At 37.1% G+C, this 16873-nt stretch overlaps 1 protein-coding gene across 3 annotated transcripts in view; it reads right to left on the bottom strand.

The window, feature by feature from the left end:
- LOC117236620 (pikachurin-like) overlaps positions 1–16873 on the bottom strand; it is a 278236-nt gene that overhangs the window by 3475 nt on the left and 257888 nt on the right. For all 3 annotated transcript variants that reach the window (XM_033499739.1, XM_033499741.1, XM_033499740.1), the window contains exons 10-14: positions 11591–11814; positions 5200–5449; positions 1268–1551; positions 533–778; positions 309–412 (exon numbers count right to left, since the gene is read on the bottom strand). In XM_033499739.1, the coding sequence (XP_033355630.1) occupies positions 309–412; positions 533–778; positions 1268–1551; positions 5200–5449; positions 11591–11814 (1108 nt within the window). The remainder of the gene's footprint in view (positions 1–308; positions 413–532; positions 779–1267; positions 1552–5199; positions 5450–11590; positions 11815–16873) is intronic.

Consider the following 16873-nt stretch of genomic DNA (forward strand, 5'->3'; position numbering starts at 1 on the left):
AAATTTGTCGTTTATTCAAATTTTCAAAACGTAGAAATTTAAAATTCAAAAAAGTTATCGGTTCTAAATTAATCGAAAGAATTGTTTCATTGTTCAAATTTATTAAGTCATCTTATCGAACTAACACGTTTAAAACATACACAACATCCAAAATATACATATAATATTCTTTGTAATATTTAATGGATAAAATAAATCTCTGTCTAAACTGTATCCCTTTAGTCAACATATTCATGAGAATATAATTTTAAACTTATGTAGTAGAGGCACTAAGTCACAATTTATTTCCATCGAAATACTTGACTTACCGACGTAAAGACCCGTGTCAGTGTTCAGCTGTCTGAGCTGTCCAGGCGATGACGCGGATACTCCGGTTCCGCTATCGACGACCAGCGACGCCCACTGTTCGTTCCTGAAGAAACATCAGTCAATTTCAGAACATTGAAACTCGATTAGGAAGTTTCCGTCGTATTAAAAACTCCGTTGATACATGGTTAACGACCAGGGAAAAGGAACTTTCTAACAGCGTTACCTAACTGCCCGGACCCGGTGCCATAGATCATCGTCCAGTCTCGTTAAGTTGTATCGTAGAACAGCCTCACCGGAGCCAAGATTATAGGCTAAAGACAGATAACCATGATCCAAGCCGAGAGCAAGAAAATCGTCGTTCTCGTCCCTTTGTTCTTGCGGATCTGCTTGGCGCCCGCTCCATAGCAACAACCCACTACTGCTACTCGCTCTGAATCTCATATTAATGTCCACCCTGTAGCTTATTATCCTGCGACAAACGGATTTCTTCGATTAAGAAGGATAGAGGTGTGTTTTTTTTCTTTAAACGGTAAAAGCGATCGTCTATCATGAGATTGCACGGCAGCTGCTTTGAGGATTGAGCAAGAGAGATCAAAATGGAGGTCACATTGAGTTAGGAAGCTTCTTAACACGTTAAACGCGACTGGTGGTTATTGGTGACCTATGTTACTAAATATCTTAGAACCATTTAAAATGAGATCAATTTTGTGGACTAAAAAATTTTCAATGGTTTAGATGATATAGATAACATCATGAAAAAATCATCATGGTATTATTTTAATATTATATACGTAATTTATTAAAATATTACGTAATATTTTACGAGAATGAAACATTATGGTGTAGTATTATGTGTATATTTCGATATATCGTGGCGCAATACAGATATAAATGATAGCGAGAAAGATCGCAAGGGAAATGGTTAAGGTTTAGTTTCGTAACTTTTAAATTTCCATACCTTTTCATCGTGTCAGCGTCATTGTAATGAAGGTAGCTCTCGCTACCGGAGAAACTAGGCACGGATCTCTCGTATCGCGTCCCACTATTCGGTTTCACCAGAGAGCTGTCCAGAATCGTGTTGTCGTCCGGTGCAGGACACGGATGCGGCATGCCAGGTCGACAACGACACGTGAATCGGTCCCGGAGCGGACGACACTCTGCATCTCCGCAGGGCCTCGCCTCGCACGCGTGTCCACAATTCCCGACGTTCACTCCGCCCAGTGCCTCGGCGAGAATTCCAATCTATGCACCGTAATCGCTTTGTTAATAACGATTAACACATCCGCGGCACCTTGTTGCGATAAATGATCGTCTGAACGCGAATAAACCGTTGTCAGGCCACATTGTTTGCGGAATTATTGACTTATACTATTCAAAGGAAAGACGAGACTGTCTTAGATCGATCTGACAAGTTCCGTAATATAATGTTGCATGTTTACAGATTTATTTGTGGCTGATTGAAATTTAATGTTAACTTATCGTTCGTTTTCTACATGGAGAGAGGAAGACGAATGAAAATTGTAAATTCACATTGATTGTAATTCTAGAAGTATTTTGTCTTATTTGAAGTATAATCGGTATATCTTTAGAAAATTAGGGAGATTTAAAAGTTTGCTATAAAATTGCTTAAAGGTGTATTGATATATTTAAACCAAATATTTAACTTTTTATATTATACACCAGTGTATTTTGTCTCATTTTATTCTATCCGTTTGAATAAAAAATATTTCGATTTAAAGATTACCATTGACAAATAACCGACAGGTATTAGCTAAAATATTTTTTACAAACGAGTTAAATCAGTCTAGATCGGGTAATGAAATTACAACGATCTATTTAGAACTGCTCTTAGTTTTTCAGGTTAAGCTAATTTTACCTTAGAATATTTTTATTATTCAATGCAAAAATCACTTTGAAAGGTACAAATATTTTATAGCGTCCTGCTTATTAACTTTTTAGTTTCAAGGAATTAACAAATTCTATCTATAAATAAGAATCGCGTTGGTTGTATAGACAGACCTATACTCCATTTATTCTACTTTCCCGACAATTTCTGGCTTGCACTATGAGAATTTCTAGCTTTTGCTACTTATCTAATCAGTTAGACCATGCTACTTCGTCGCTGAATCAGCATTGTCCTGGATCTCTGGCAGGTCTGGCCAAATCCCAGTTTCTCTACTTGTCCGATACAACTGACCGTACTACTTGTTCAACAATAAGCAGCTTTGACAGTATTCAATTATATTTCTTAGTTATGCCGATTGTATAACCACTTAAGGATACTTCAACCGAATAATAATATACTCTAGTGGTTCCATTTAACAGACCGCTAATTATCGATAATTATCCGTACAAAAACGATGATCGTGATTTCATTTCATTTAGACATAAAGTTCTGAAGGAAGTAGTTGCAGTTTCGTGTTTGATTCAACGTTGTGGCAGCTATATCCGTGAATTTATAAGTAGACGATAATCCTTTCGTGATTAAGGTAAACGCGAGTAGACGAATGTAATAAAAGAGCAAACTGCACCAGGTTGGATTTAATTCTCCTAAAGTCGCCGAGGGAAAGAACGAAAACATACAATGCGTGCATTCATATAGTTTAACGCCGTACTAATATCTATACCTGGTCGTTAATAATAATTCTCTATGAATGAAATCGTTAGGGACTTTAATAAATATCTGCATCCTCGTTAACTGTATTTTCTTTCATATTCTCGTTTCTCTTTGCTTTCTTTTCTATTTCTTGTATATTTTTTTTTTATCTAAAATTGTCATTTTTAGAATTAATGTTCTATTATATTCCGCGTACCATAAAATTCTTTCCTTCTTTCTTTTCCCCTTCCTTTTTATTTCTACCATATTTTATATTTTGGAGTATTTTACATGAGGTGTTTTACGAGCTGTTGTAAAAACGAGAATGTCATTAAAAAGGTGTGTCATTAAAAATAGAGACATGAAATGTGAAGGGAAGCGATAGTGAATTTATTACCAGATAGGAAACAGGAATGAATGAACGACGTTTGCGTATCATATTGATTTCCTGAATTAGATATAATGTATTAAGTATATCAATTAAAAAATTGGTTTATTGATCAGGTTCAATAGTACATCAATATTATTCTATACCTATGTAGTATCGTGGACAAAAAACCTAAAAGATATCGGGTAAACCATAAACAATGTCGCGAGAGCCGAGGCGTCGTCGGGTCCATCAATTGGTCCTTCAATTGAATAGTTTCGTAGAAAAGGCCTACGTGACCCTGGCCATGAGTGTTTGCGGAACACGTGCGTGGTGGGCCTAAGAAATGACAAAGGGATGCTAGAACAGTCAGTGTCAGTGGAGAAGCCAGAGAGTGTGAGTCGAGAAGTTGCGTTGTCGAGATAGTGTTGCCAGCGTTGTCGTGAGAGTGTGGTCCGCGTGAGAGAGAGAGAAAGAGAGAGAGAGCGTTGAATCCGTTGTAACAAGAGTTGCGAATTAACTATTGAGTTGTCTAGATTATAGCACGTTATTGTGATTAGTTCACGTTAAACAACCATCGTTCTTCTATTTAATCAACATCTGTACAATCCATTTATTGTAAATAAATCATCATCATCAATAATAATCGAGAATAATTATATATATATTCCCGATACTACACCTATATACTATTTTATTACTAACTTTTATTCACTTTTATGAATATAATATATATTTTGCATACTCTCGACTGAATTCAATAAATTGAATATTTATTCGCTGAGTTTAGTTTTTGTAGTAAAATATCTTTCAAAAGTCTGCAAAAACCCATAAAACCTATGTGTAAACGCGCCATACACCTGTATATTAACGTTTCATCATGTACAAACACGCTATATACTTGTATATTAACGTTTCATCGTGTACGTACAAGCAATACGCTTATATATTATAACGATATCATGAAATATCATGAAATTGATATTTTATATTTTCTAATATTCTAGGTTTAATAACAATCACTGTTCAATGAATTTTAACTTGTTTCCCCGATTTTGCAGCCTTTGATAGGTGACTCTTGTAGACTTTCGAGAGCTAAACAAATCGAAAGCGGCAATTCTACTCAATGCCAAGGCAATTGCCAAATTGACTATCACTGCCGCTGCCTCGTGTTTTGTTAAAATATTTCGCTTTTATATCAGAAACAGAACACGATTCTCTAGTTTCTCTTGATACTTCCCTTAGCAGGAATTTCTGCTCTACTTGTGTATTATGTCATTTTCTCTTAAACCTTTAGTTTTTCAAATAAATTGAAAAATGTAAACAAAAAATGTTACGTTTTGCGTGTTCTTTTCACCTTGATCATTATTTAAACACATTTAAACATTTCTAATGCAACAACGATGAATATCATTTTACTCGGGAGAGTCAGTAGAATTTTTTCGTTCCAACAGCAATTCGATAATTGTTACTATAAAGGCGCAAAACATCTCCAAGATATTCTCAACGCGAGAATTTATTGTAATTTTAATAAATATTAAAATAAAAAAAAATCTCCAAGATTGAAAAGTTACAGCTTTTTCCAAAATTGATTCCTTCGAAATTTATTTTTCACAGCGCTACCGTAGAAGCATAAAGCATAGTCAAAGTTGAAAACTTGCAATTTCTTTTCCAAATTTGATTTTTCGAAAATGTGGCTTCTAGGGGGAGAAACGGTTTGCAGATTCGTGTCTAACTCACGAAAGTCTGCAAAAATTGCCTATCGAAGGTTCGAAAATTGGACATGAGTCGAACAGTGAATATGTCGCTAATCACATTTATAGAGTTCGAGTTAAATCTTTAAACAGTTCGATAAATTTTCCGTGAAAATGAAATTTTCCAAATCACAGTTAATCTCCTCTTTTTGCATACGAGCAAAGTTTCTTACCTCGCGACGATTCAAGATGACCGTTTGAATGCATCCCACGAAGCTGGCAGTCGTTTTCATCTTCGGTGAGTACATGTCAGTGGATGGCGCGCCGCCCAAGTAAAGATTTAGTGGCAACGACAGTTGCGTGAAAGCTCCTGGCGCCAGGATTTCCTGCGGAGGGTCGTCCTCGACTTCGAGCGAAGCCAAACGTCCGGTTCTTGACACTCGCACCTCCACCCATTCACCCAGACGAACTGGATTCTCGCTCCTGCAATTGCGAGTCGTTAAATCTCCATTTTCTACGATTTATGATCTTACGAGTAAGATTATTACTCAGTTTAGAATTGTTGTTTATCGCTTACTGATGCTTAAGAACGTGACATGATAATTGAGGTTCTTGTCAAATAATTGGCAATATGAATAAGAATTGGAGTATCATCGGTATCTTCGAAAAATTGTATTAACTTTAGGTAATTTTCTCAACGTCTTCGAAAATTCCCGTTAAATTTTTTCTAACAACACATTCTCTCTGCTCATGATTAAGAGAACATGATTAAGAGAAGATTAAACTCTCAATAGAGCAAGAGGGAGGATTTTCGGTTTTGTTACTGGGGATCGAAAGAAAAATCCGACGTTTCCCACGTCACTGTAATAAAACGTCGACGCAGACTATAGGAGAATCTCTGACGAGGGAAAAACTAGTCAGAATGGAGAGTTCCGCCGCCGTAATTCCGGTCAAACGTCGTGAATGCGAATGAAGTTTGCTCACGGATAATATTTCGCTGCTCGAAGTGAGTATACTGAGAATTAGTCAGAGTGGGAAAATCTCACGTATTGAACGGCCCCATTGAGCCAAATGATGGGTAACTTTCCTCTCGAGGAGAAAGAGTCAAATGTTGCGTGGCCACTTCACAGCCAAAAGAATCGTGTACTCGTAGATATCGAGAATTCCAAAGGGCGTGGTCGATGAATAATGTGAAAGATCAACATTAGAGTGGAATTAGATTCTTGGATAAAACTATACTTGGTATTTATATTATTTTATATTATTATTATACCTATTTTATATTATTATTATTATATTATTATTAAATATCTATAACATTTGTAATATTTGTAATATTTTTGTAATTATAATATGAAATATATTTCTTATTTAATTTGAGTGCGACTGGGGTGTAATATAAAACGTTTGTACTGTATAGGATTTTTGAGTAAAATCATTAAGATTTATCCATTATCGATGCATCATATAATAATTTAGTCATATAAGTTTGCCAATAAATGCTATATTTTTTAATTAATTCGCATGTACTTTGTAAATAATACAAAAAACTTCAAAAGCAACAGCAGAAACAATTTTATTACTATTTTTTGAATAAATTGTAGTAGGACGATTTCCATTGTTATTGTATTATCGTTATTTCAAAAGACATCTTTAATACTGTAATATGTATTGAATATTCGTATTTGTTAATTAATTCAGACATAGCCGGCTAATAATGCGAAAAGCTCGTCATTATGTACAAATTTCCAATAAAGGTAAACTTGAGAATGGTGCTACAACGATATGGTTTATTATTGTATTATTGGCATTTCGAATGATTCTTTTAATTCGTGATATTCTTATTAAATATATGTATTCGTTAATTAGTTCGGGCATAACCGACGAATAATACGAAAAGACATTCATTAGACGTGATTTCGGATAGATCCGAGTTTGACAATAATATTACAATGATCTCCATTATCACTGCGTTTCACTGGTGCATATTACACGATATTCTGATTGTACTGGCTTCTATGAATTAACTTGTTAAATCAATTCAGGCGTGGCCGACGAATAAAGCGAAGGTCTACAATAATGTACAAAGTTCTTGGATCAAGCTAATTTCGAGAATAATATTACAATGCTTTGCATATTATTGCATTACTGCCGCTTTATACGATGCATTTAATAATATTTATATTTGCTATCGAATATTTACGCTTGCTAATTAATTCGATCTACATAAACAAGTTTGTGTATATCATTAAAAGAGAAAAATTTCGCGATATATTCATGAACATCGTCGATCGCCTGCATCTCGTATAAATATTAATAAACGATATGTCTGAACTACTTTATACAACAGCCTTTGAGTATATCTTTATACAACAGCCTATGAATATATCACGTGTGTCATGTAATATTTTGGAATTTCATTAGCTATAACGAGACCTGACGGTTACGATTATATTGATAAAGTGGAAACATCTGAAAACGTATATGGAGGCTGTAAGATATTTAGCGTGAGATCTATCCCTCAGAGATCACAAAAGTTTCTTAATAGTCCAATACATTGTATTCAGCATATAATCCATTACTCATTACATTAAGCATATAATAATGTAATGGTCCCATCGGAAATATTAACGTTTATTAATACAATCGATATTAGAAATACTATAAGTATACTAATTATAAAACGCGATATACTAAATAATTTTTTACTTTCTTTTCTTCCTTTTATTTTTCTTGACTTTTGTCAATCACTGTACATCCACGAAGGAGAAATTCACGCGTCTATGGGAATTTTTCCTCAACTCTTACGCTATTACGAGATCTTTCGTCGTCATATGCGGGTTACCGTCATATCGGTTAATATCGAGAGCGTGGATGGATTTCGATTACAGCACACGCAAGGGTGGAAATAATGGCGGCTCGGTGGTTGGTTGACTATCTAACACGACGAATACGAATGAAGTTTACCTACGGATATTATTTCGTCCAGACGAACTGCCACCAGAAGATCGACACGAAATAAAAAGGCTATTTATCGAAGAGTTTCATAAAGCGGGCAAATACGGTTTCGTTTGCCTCCGTATGTAAAATAGAGCCATGTTTGATTTTCGCGAAATCAATGTAAAAATACGCTCGAGCCATGACGAGTTTAAATGGATCGGGATTAATTAACGGGAAATATTTTTGCGTCGTGCAGAATCGTGTTTCCCGTAGATTTGCCACCGCCATTGCGACAAGGAACTTAATCAATGTCCTGTCGTTATAAATTGTAACTTAATTGTCGAAATGTTTGTGCCAATACGGTCTACCGTGTTTGTTAACGTATTATATTATCGATTTGAGTGCTCGTTCGATTGGCTATTATGCGGGAAGTGATTTTTATTAGGGTAATTCTGTTGCTGAGGAGTAATTTTTAGCTTTCCCCCGTTCGTCGTTTATTGTATACGAAAATTAAAATTTTTATTTCTTTCATTTATTGTGTCAGTTCAATAATCACCAATATCGGAGTTTCTTTTCGTATGAAGTATGGGGTCATTTATATCAACTGTAATTTAAGGAAATTTACTTGATACACGTGTAGAAATCTTAGGAAAATATTTTAGAAAAACAACTGCAAGCTATGACAACGCGTATATCATGAAAAAAGATAGTATCATAAAAATACAAAGTTTTTCTACATTTAAATTCTCTAGAACCCGTTTCGATATGTTTAAAAAAATATACATATATCTTTTGAAAAAATGAAAGAATTTCTAAGCCGTTTCTGTATCGAAGAAATTGTTGAAAAATGAAAAGGAATATAAAAATGGTTACCCAGGTTGGATTAAAAATTACATCTACCTACCCATAGAAATTCGTATCATCGTCTCGTATGGATTGCAGATTTCGAATTCCCTTAAATTTCTTACCATTTGTTATCGAACAAATTCCGTACGCTCAAAGACGCTTCATACGTATATGTACATTATCTATTGACGCGACGAAGAAACAACAGCAAGTCGAATCAGAGAGTGGAATATTCTAAACAATTTCCCATTCAATCCCCTGATCTCGCACGGGGATTTTCCATGAGGTAAGGATTAATCCTCGTAACGAAAGCAGCAAAAATGGTAAGCTAACTCGGACCTGATTAGAATATCTGATCCGCGAGAGGATGCGCTCGCGCGCACTGATTTTCCATCATGAATATTCAGAGGTTTAATTCGTGATGAGGCCGATCGACATCGATACATTGTTAGCCGGCGATAGGACGGATTAAACGATCGGTTCGGTTCTTTCGACACTGACGTCGAGCTTGGTTAATCGATCGCATGGCGCATAAACTCGTTATACAGCGTTACAAGCGACGTAATCGAAGCGTCTCGTTTCTATTCGAAACAATGCGCGAATATGGAGAAAACTATCGCGAAAAAGACGCGAGATTCCTATTCTCTTTTACGCTTTGCAGATAAAATTGTTCTTTTGCTTTTAACCCCGCTATATTCTTTCAACGATTCTCGACCAAATTATAACTGTTCAACGTTGGAAAATATCTTCGCATATTAGTTCGAACAAAATATGAAAAAGGTCTCATTGTTACGCATGAGTTTTCTTTTTAACTGTATGTAAAATATTTTCTGAGGACATTACGAATCCTTTTTATGCTCTAAGATGAAAGCAAGATGGAAATATATAAAAATTCGAGGATCGTGCCAGGGTTAATAGTGACTCTTCGATCCACTTTGATTAGTTGATCTCACGGAAGATTTGAAGAAGGATAAGCGGAACCTGGAAATCGAACGTCGGAGATTTTAATTGCGTTACGGTATTTGGATTGAAATGCTTGGAGAACTAGATAGAAGATCTGTTTCAGTAAGAAATAGTGAGAACGATAATGAGATCTGTGAAAAATGGTTTCAAGAGAATTTATCTGTATTTTATGTTACTGGAGATAGGATAAATAGAGAAAGGAACGTCGAATAGCGTAATATCTGCTTTTTTAAATAATGGAACTGTCTTTTTCGTAGGAATACATATTTCTCTTGAATAATATTACAGTATCTTTGTTCGATTTCTGTAATTAATCAATTTCTCGATACTCGTTAACTATACCTTTAAATCACAACGAAAGAAGAGAAGTGCCATTGAATGTATGTTAACAATAGAAACGAAGATAACATAAGAATTCGAATATGTAAACATATATTTTTATTAAACAATATCGCAATATTTTGTTCGATTTCTTTAATCATTTTATTTGATATCTACTAAGAAACTTTTATTTCTGCAAATAAAGAAAAATATTATCGAACGTACGTTATCAATTGAAAAGGTAGATCGTGCCTACAAAAACCTGAGTGTCTTTCATAGAAAAGTACATATATTCTTCTTAAATAATGCTACGTGTACCTCGTTAAATTTTCTTAAATTAATTAATCTTCTCGATATCTTTCAACTAATTTTAACATTTGCAGGAAAAGAAAAATATCGAACATATGTAAATGGCAGGAAAAAAGAAAATAAGACAAAGGCCTGAATTCACCAGCTCGAAAGCCTATCAAGCTGCCACTACGTCAACCACAAATCAAGTCACTGCCTTCAACAAATTAAAACACGTTTCCCCATCCAATCAAGCAGGAACGAGGCATCCATAACTGGCCGACCCACTTCCCTTTTTTTCACCCCGTACGCTAGTTCCCGATAAAATTACAATATCCGTTCATCCGTTGATCGTTCGTTCGATGGGGAGTCAGCATGCAAACGACTCAATTAGACATGGTTCGAATTGAAAGGAGTTACGGAGGAAATTGAAAGGAACAGGATGGTTCGAGGTAGTTTTACGCGCGTACATTTATGCTCGTCCACGTGCGCAAGTCCTTGCTAATAGATTTTCTCGTAGTAACAACAAGCTTGGCAATAATCTGTTAATCCATTAATCCGTTTAAATAACGATTTCCTTACCTGGAGATTCTGTTTTGTTTTTACATCTAGTTTCATTTTTGTTACAAATAAATCGACCCAAATAAATCCGATTTGTCTTTACTATTAGTTCTTTTTCGTAATTGTAAAATCGTAAAATTGTAAAATCATAGTTTGTTATCTATAATCCGTACCTTGACAATTTATTAATATCATCGGTGGGTAATGTCAATTTGATGATAACAATTCAATAATAAATTTGTCAATTCAATAATATTATCGATTAATAATATATTGTCAATAATATTGTCAATTATAATAACTAACATTATTATTGACTAATGTAAATTTGTTAATTAGTTAAACTAATATTGTTAGTTAGTAAATTATTATGCAAGTTGGTCCAAATAATAGAATCACAAATCAGACAGTGTATTAGGATTATGAAATCCTAAATCAGCACGAACAAGAAATTTTGGTAAAAACCTACGAGGACCGTATCGAATAATAGGAGTTCGCGTTCACGTAAATAGATTTAATCGACACAGGAGTTCAATTAATTTACTAAAATTTCATACTGACTAAATTTTCGTACATTTCCATCTTATACTGCTGCATCTAAAATGCCATTCGATTAAAGGAACTCCACGTAAACGAAGTTCCATTATAACGTACACTTGTGTCGGATGACGATTTCGTCGTTCGTGAATGGAAGAATCGACTCACCTCAAACTGGCTGGTCCTGTTCCCAGGTCAAAGGTAAACTGAACATGCCCCGACGACAAGTACAGCGCGATGAAGTCGCCAGTGGCGTCGCTGTGGTGGCCATTGTAAAGTATAACTCCGTCTGCGGCAGTCGGTTTCAACGTGACAGCCAATTCCAGCCAGGATAGAGACGTGTCGGCCAATCCCGGGTAACGCAGATAAGAGGAGCCGTTGAATGACGGTACCTGCGCCCAGACAATTCATTCGAAACGGTTATTCCACGGACTCCCGGCCCTCTTTTTACTCGGACATCCTTCCCCAGGAATCTGATCCTTTCTTGTAACAGACAGAATCGTTGATCTTGTGGTAAATGAACGAGAAAGGGGGGTGAATGGTCAGGAACATGACCTCGTGACGCTTTCGTTCCACGTTTATTAGATTTAAACCGCGTTTCAGTGTTCTAATTTGTTAATGTGCGATGTAGGCATGAAGATAATGGATAGCGAGAATGTTGAGAAAACAGGCGAGATAAGAAACATGGCAGATGTAGCGGTTCGTGAAAATATTTGAGCAGTTGTAGAAACCTTTTACGGATATATTATGTGTGTTATATGAAATATTTCAAAATTTTATTATAACCGCAATCAGAAGTTATTATAATTATGTCGATAATGTTTGAGACAAGTGTGAAAATGTATATAGAAGTTGCAATATATTTGATACAAATATGTATATATTTCAGAGATCATCAAAGTATTTAAAGGCTTAGTCGATTGTCTGTTACATTTAATAAGTCTCGATATTCGGTGGAACCATCTTTTGACGCTTATTATATATTTGTGATAGCTATTCACGCCATATATATTAATTTTTACTAAATACATGTTTGCGATAAATATTCCGTGAACTCTCTAAACTTCCTCGAGTCATTACGATCTCCGCAAGAAGCCCCAAAAGACCTATCAAACACCTTCCTGAAAAAGTCACTTCCGTGTTGAAGTGACTTTCAGGAACATCGCTCAGCCACGCGAGATATTAAGCGCTATCGCTTTCTCACGCAGGACCGACAGGCAAGAGAAAAGCAACGTGTAAATCGCGGCGATGTTTCATCGGCGAACGCGAAAAATCGAGGGTGCTAGGTCGCCGGTTTTCTAACGTCTTCTACTGTGTTTCGAAGTCTTCTGACAACGACGTTATTTCCCGGCGGTCCGGGCCCCGTTACTTCTCCCGTTATCTTCACCCGCGTCAATTTTCGAAATGACGTAGTTACCGAACAGGAAGATGCTCTGACCGTGTACAGCCAGTAAATTAAACGCAGTTGCCCGCCCGTTATATCTCCGCGTAAATCCCATCGGCGCTGCTGTTCGCGTTTTGTTACACGAGCTCGAAGAAATGTACAGTGTACAGTGGCCTCAGTGAACGCTGCTATAACGAGACCAGGGAACACGAGAGCGGCGATGTAACGTGCTTCATGAAATTTACGTTCCTCGGGGAAGGAGGAGCTGGCGAAAAGAAAAATTCGCCCTGTATATAAAGTGGCTGGAAAAAAATTTGCTCATACACTTATTTTTCAATGAGGCGTCTTATCGGATTTTACAGTTTTTCATTATCATTTACAATTCATTTTCATTAGTATCATCAGTTTCGCTTGATATGAAAGCACTACTATTACGAAATGGAAGATAATACGAGATTCGATATACTTGGACCTAGTTAGTATGTAATTTACATATTAACTATAAATTATATATATGATATAGCTATAATAAATACATTAATGTGCAAGTAGGTATTTTTTGTAGCTACTGTATGATTGGCATCGAGAATGGTACCGAGATGATGAATTCTTTCTCGAGCTTAGTTTTGCTTGTTTTGTTGATCAATAAACGAGCTTCTCAGAAAGCTGATTAAATCTACTTTTTGTCAATAGCTTAATTTCATTACGCAAGTAATACGATCACACTGTTCAATTGTCAAGAAATGAATAAATTGAATGACAAAATGAGAAAATGAATAACCTTCATAAGTTTATTCGTTGCAAGAAGATATTGTAGAGAATAGTGAATTCTAAGATAAATTTAAAAAATAATATTTGCAACATCATTACCTTTTCCGGCTTTTTAACTTATGGTGTTGATCAATATGGTTTCTGAACAGTTCGAATGACTCTTTATTTCCGGTTTTCTCCTGCCGAAATTTTTAACTGCTTTGAAAAGTGACATATCTACATCATCTGGTCTTTTCTGCGTTTCTACGATCCAAGTAACAACATTGTCAGAGCCGGAAGCTTCCTTATCTTTCTTAACTGAAGAAGCTACGCTTGTTAAAAATGAGCATAAAGGTGACGATAAGCGTAAGCGGAATTTTTATGATTTATGATGGTTACTACGAGTGAAACAGTGGAAAACTGCGGAATAAAATAAGCGGAATAAAAAATCGAGGCTTTTAAGAGAATATTTCCGAAATAAGATGCCAGATAAAGCGAAGCAGAATGAAAAGCGTATTCTCTTATATTCTCGAGAAAAGTTAGAATTGAACAACAAAGAAGAAAAGAGATGAAAAAACAAACAACGAACGATTTTACAGATCCATTCAGCACCAACTTAATCTTTTAAAAATGGTATAATCCAATGAGTCAAATAAACCAAGCGTCTGCTCTCATAATCAGTTCATTTCCATCGCTTTTCTTCCTGTTTCCACATTTCTTTTACAACTTTCAATATTACAGATCACTTTTGCTTCCATTATAAATTAACCGTTTGCTATCCACTTAACTATCTTGAATTTCGAATGAACCAGAGTTGAAGTGAAATTAGTCGTGCACCACTAGACTGTGGATGTTTGTGCAGTGAGCGTGGCTAAAAATTATAAATCGTGCAGTTAATCATCGATTAAATTGATTCAAGCGCTTGAATTAAATAATATCGCAAATTTCTTGTTCAGTTTAAACGAGTAGTTCGCTGTGGAGTGCCGAAGCGTGCAGACGTGTCTCTAGTGCCCAGCGTAGTTCGAAAACAACACGTGTCGCCCAAACGTCGAAAGAGCACACAGCTAAGTGCCCCTTACCCCCTAGGGAGAAGAAAATCCCACGCACCTAACCCCAACACGAATACTAGCCTCACAGCCTCACGACTAGTTGTTCATTCCGAATTAACTAGCTCGATGATGGCCCAGCAACCGCGACCAGGCTCTCCGGAGCAGACTCGCAGCTACCCCGAGCTACCCCCCCCCGTGGCAGAAGTGTAGCAGAACTTTCCGCACTAACGACGCTAACACTACAAAGAAGAGGAAAATAGAACCAGCAACGCAAATAAACACACACAACAGGTTCGCCGTATTGGAATCCTCAAACGACGCCATGGAAATCGTAGAACCGCCATCAAACCAACACTCACAGAGAATCCCCCCTCCCCCACCAATTTTTGTGGACGACGTCATTGACATACAGACAATGACCAAGTCCCTAGAGAGAGATACCAGCAAGGAGGAATATAACCTCAAGATAAGCAACAACAAGGTGAAAATACTACCGACGAACCCAGAAGCTTACAGAAAACTCACCAAGACACTCAGGACCCTGAACGCCAACTTCCACACCTACCAACTTAAACAGGAAAGGCCTTTCCGGGTGGTCCTACGAAACATACACCACTCAGCAGATATAGACGAACTAAAATACGAACTCTCAAAACTCGGCCACGAAGTCGTCAACGTAAGTAATATAAGGCATAGAGTCTCGAAAGACCCGTTATCCTTATTCTTCCTAGACATTAAACAAAAACCGAACAATAAGGAAATATATAACATCAGTCGCCTAATGAACGCGATAGTAAAGATCGAACCACCGCTCGTGAAAAAAGAAATAGTGCAGTGCAAAAGGTGCCAAAGGTACGGTCATACGCAGAAATACTGCAACCATACTTTCCGCTGCGTTAAATGCGCAGGCTCTCACTCCACTGACCAGTGCGCCAAATCACCGGAAACCCCAGCGAAATGCATCCACTGCCAAGGGGACCACCCTGCCAACTACAAAGGCTGCCCAGCATATAAAACACTATACACGAACAGGTACCCTAAGCCCAGAGCAAAAGAGGTATCCAACCAAACACCCAGCCCGCCGAAATTCACGACTACCCCAACCCCCTCAAGCAACCAAACGCACAGTCCTACCAAATTCATCTCCACCTCAACCTCCTTTGCCCAAGCAGTACAAGGCATCCAAAATAACCCGAACAGCCAAAGGAACCTTCCCCAAAACAGTGACCCCAACCCACCAAACACAGACAACTCCTCAAGGCTTGAAAAGCTAATAGAGAAACAATCTGAGCAAATAAATCACTTGCTATCGCTACTAACACTCATCGTGGAAAAATTAGCACGCCCCGACTCAAAATAAAATCAAGGCGCATAGCACTCTGGAACGCCAACGGTCTAGCGCAACACAAACTTGAACTAGAACTCTTCTTAAAACACCAGCAAATCGACGTAATGCTCGTGTCGGAAACCCACTTCACCGACAAGAGCTACCTGAAAATAAATGGTTACAAATTCTACCATACCCAACACCCCAGCGGAAAGGCCCACGGTGGCACCGGAATAATAATCAAAGCAAGTATTAAGCACTACGAACTCCCATCATTCCAGAAAGACTACCTCCAAGCAACAAACGTGGCAATAGAAGACTGTCATGGCTCAATCACCACCTCAGCAGTATACTGCCCTCCCAGACACTCCATCGCCAAAGAAGACTTTGATAACTTCCTGGACACCCTGGGCAACAGATTCATAGTTGGAGGAGACTATAACGCCAAGCACATCCAATGGGGCAGCAGACTGGTTACAGCAAGAGGCAAAAACCTCTTAAACAGCATAACAAACAACAACCTCAACTACCTCACCACATACGAACCCACATACTGGCCCACTGACACCAACAAAATACCCGACCTTCTCGACTTCTTCATAACTAAAAATATCCCATCAAGACACGTCCAGATCAACTCCTCGGCTGATCTCTCCTCTGATCATTCTCCCGTGATAGCAACAGTCAGTTCAACAATCATCGAGAATACACCTAATGGCACCATTCACAACCAACACACCAACTGGCAGCTCTTCAGAGAAGTCTTTACACACTCAACCTCAGCCTTCACCCCACTAAAAACAAAGGAAGATATCGAAGCAGCCACGGAATACTTAAACACGAGCATAATAAACGCAATCCGCCTCTCCACACCGACAAAGCCATCTAACAGCAAACAAGAATATCCCCATTACATACTAAAAAAAATAGCAGAAAAACGA

The sequence above is a fragment of the Bombus vosnesenskii genome, unplaced genomic scaffold (assembly GCF_011952255.1).
Source record: "Bombus vosnesenskii isolate JDL3184/JDL3185 unplaced genomic scaffold, Bvos_JDL3184-5_v1.1 scf7180000013351, whole genome shotgun sequence".
Lineage (NCBI taxonomy): Eukaryota > Metazoa > Arthropoda > Insecta > Hymenoptera > Apidae > Bombus > Bombus vosnesenskii.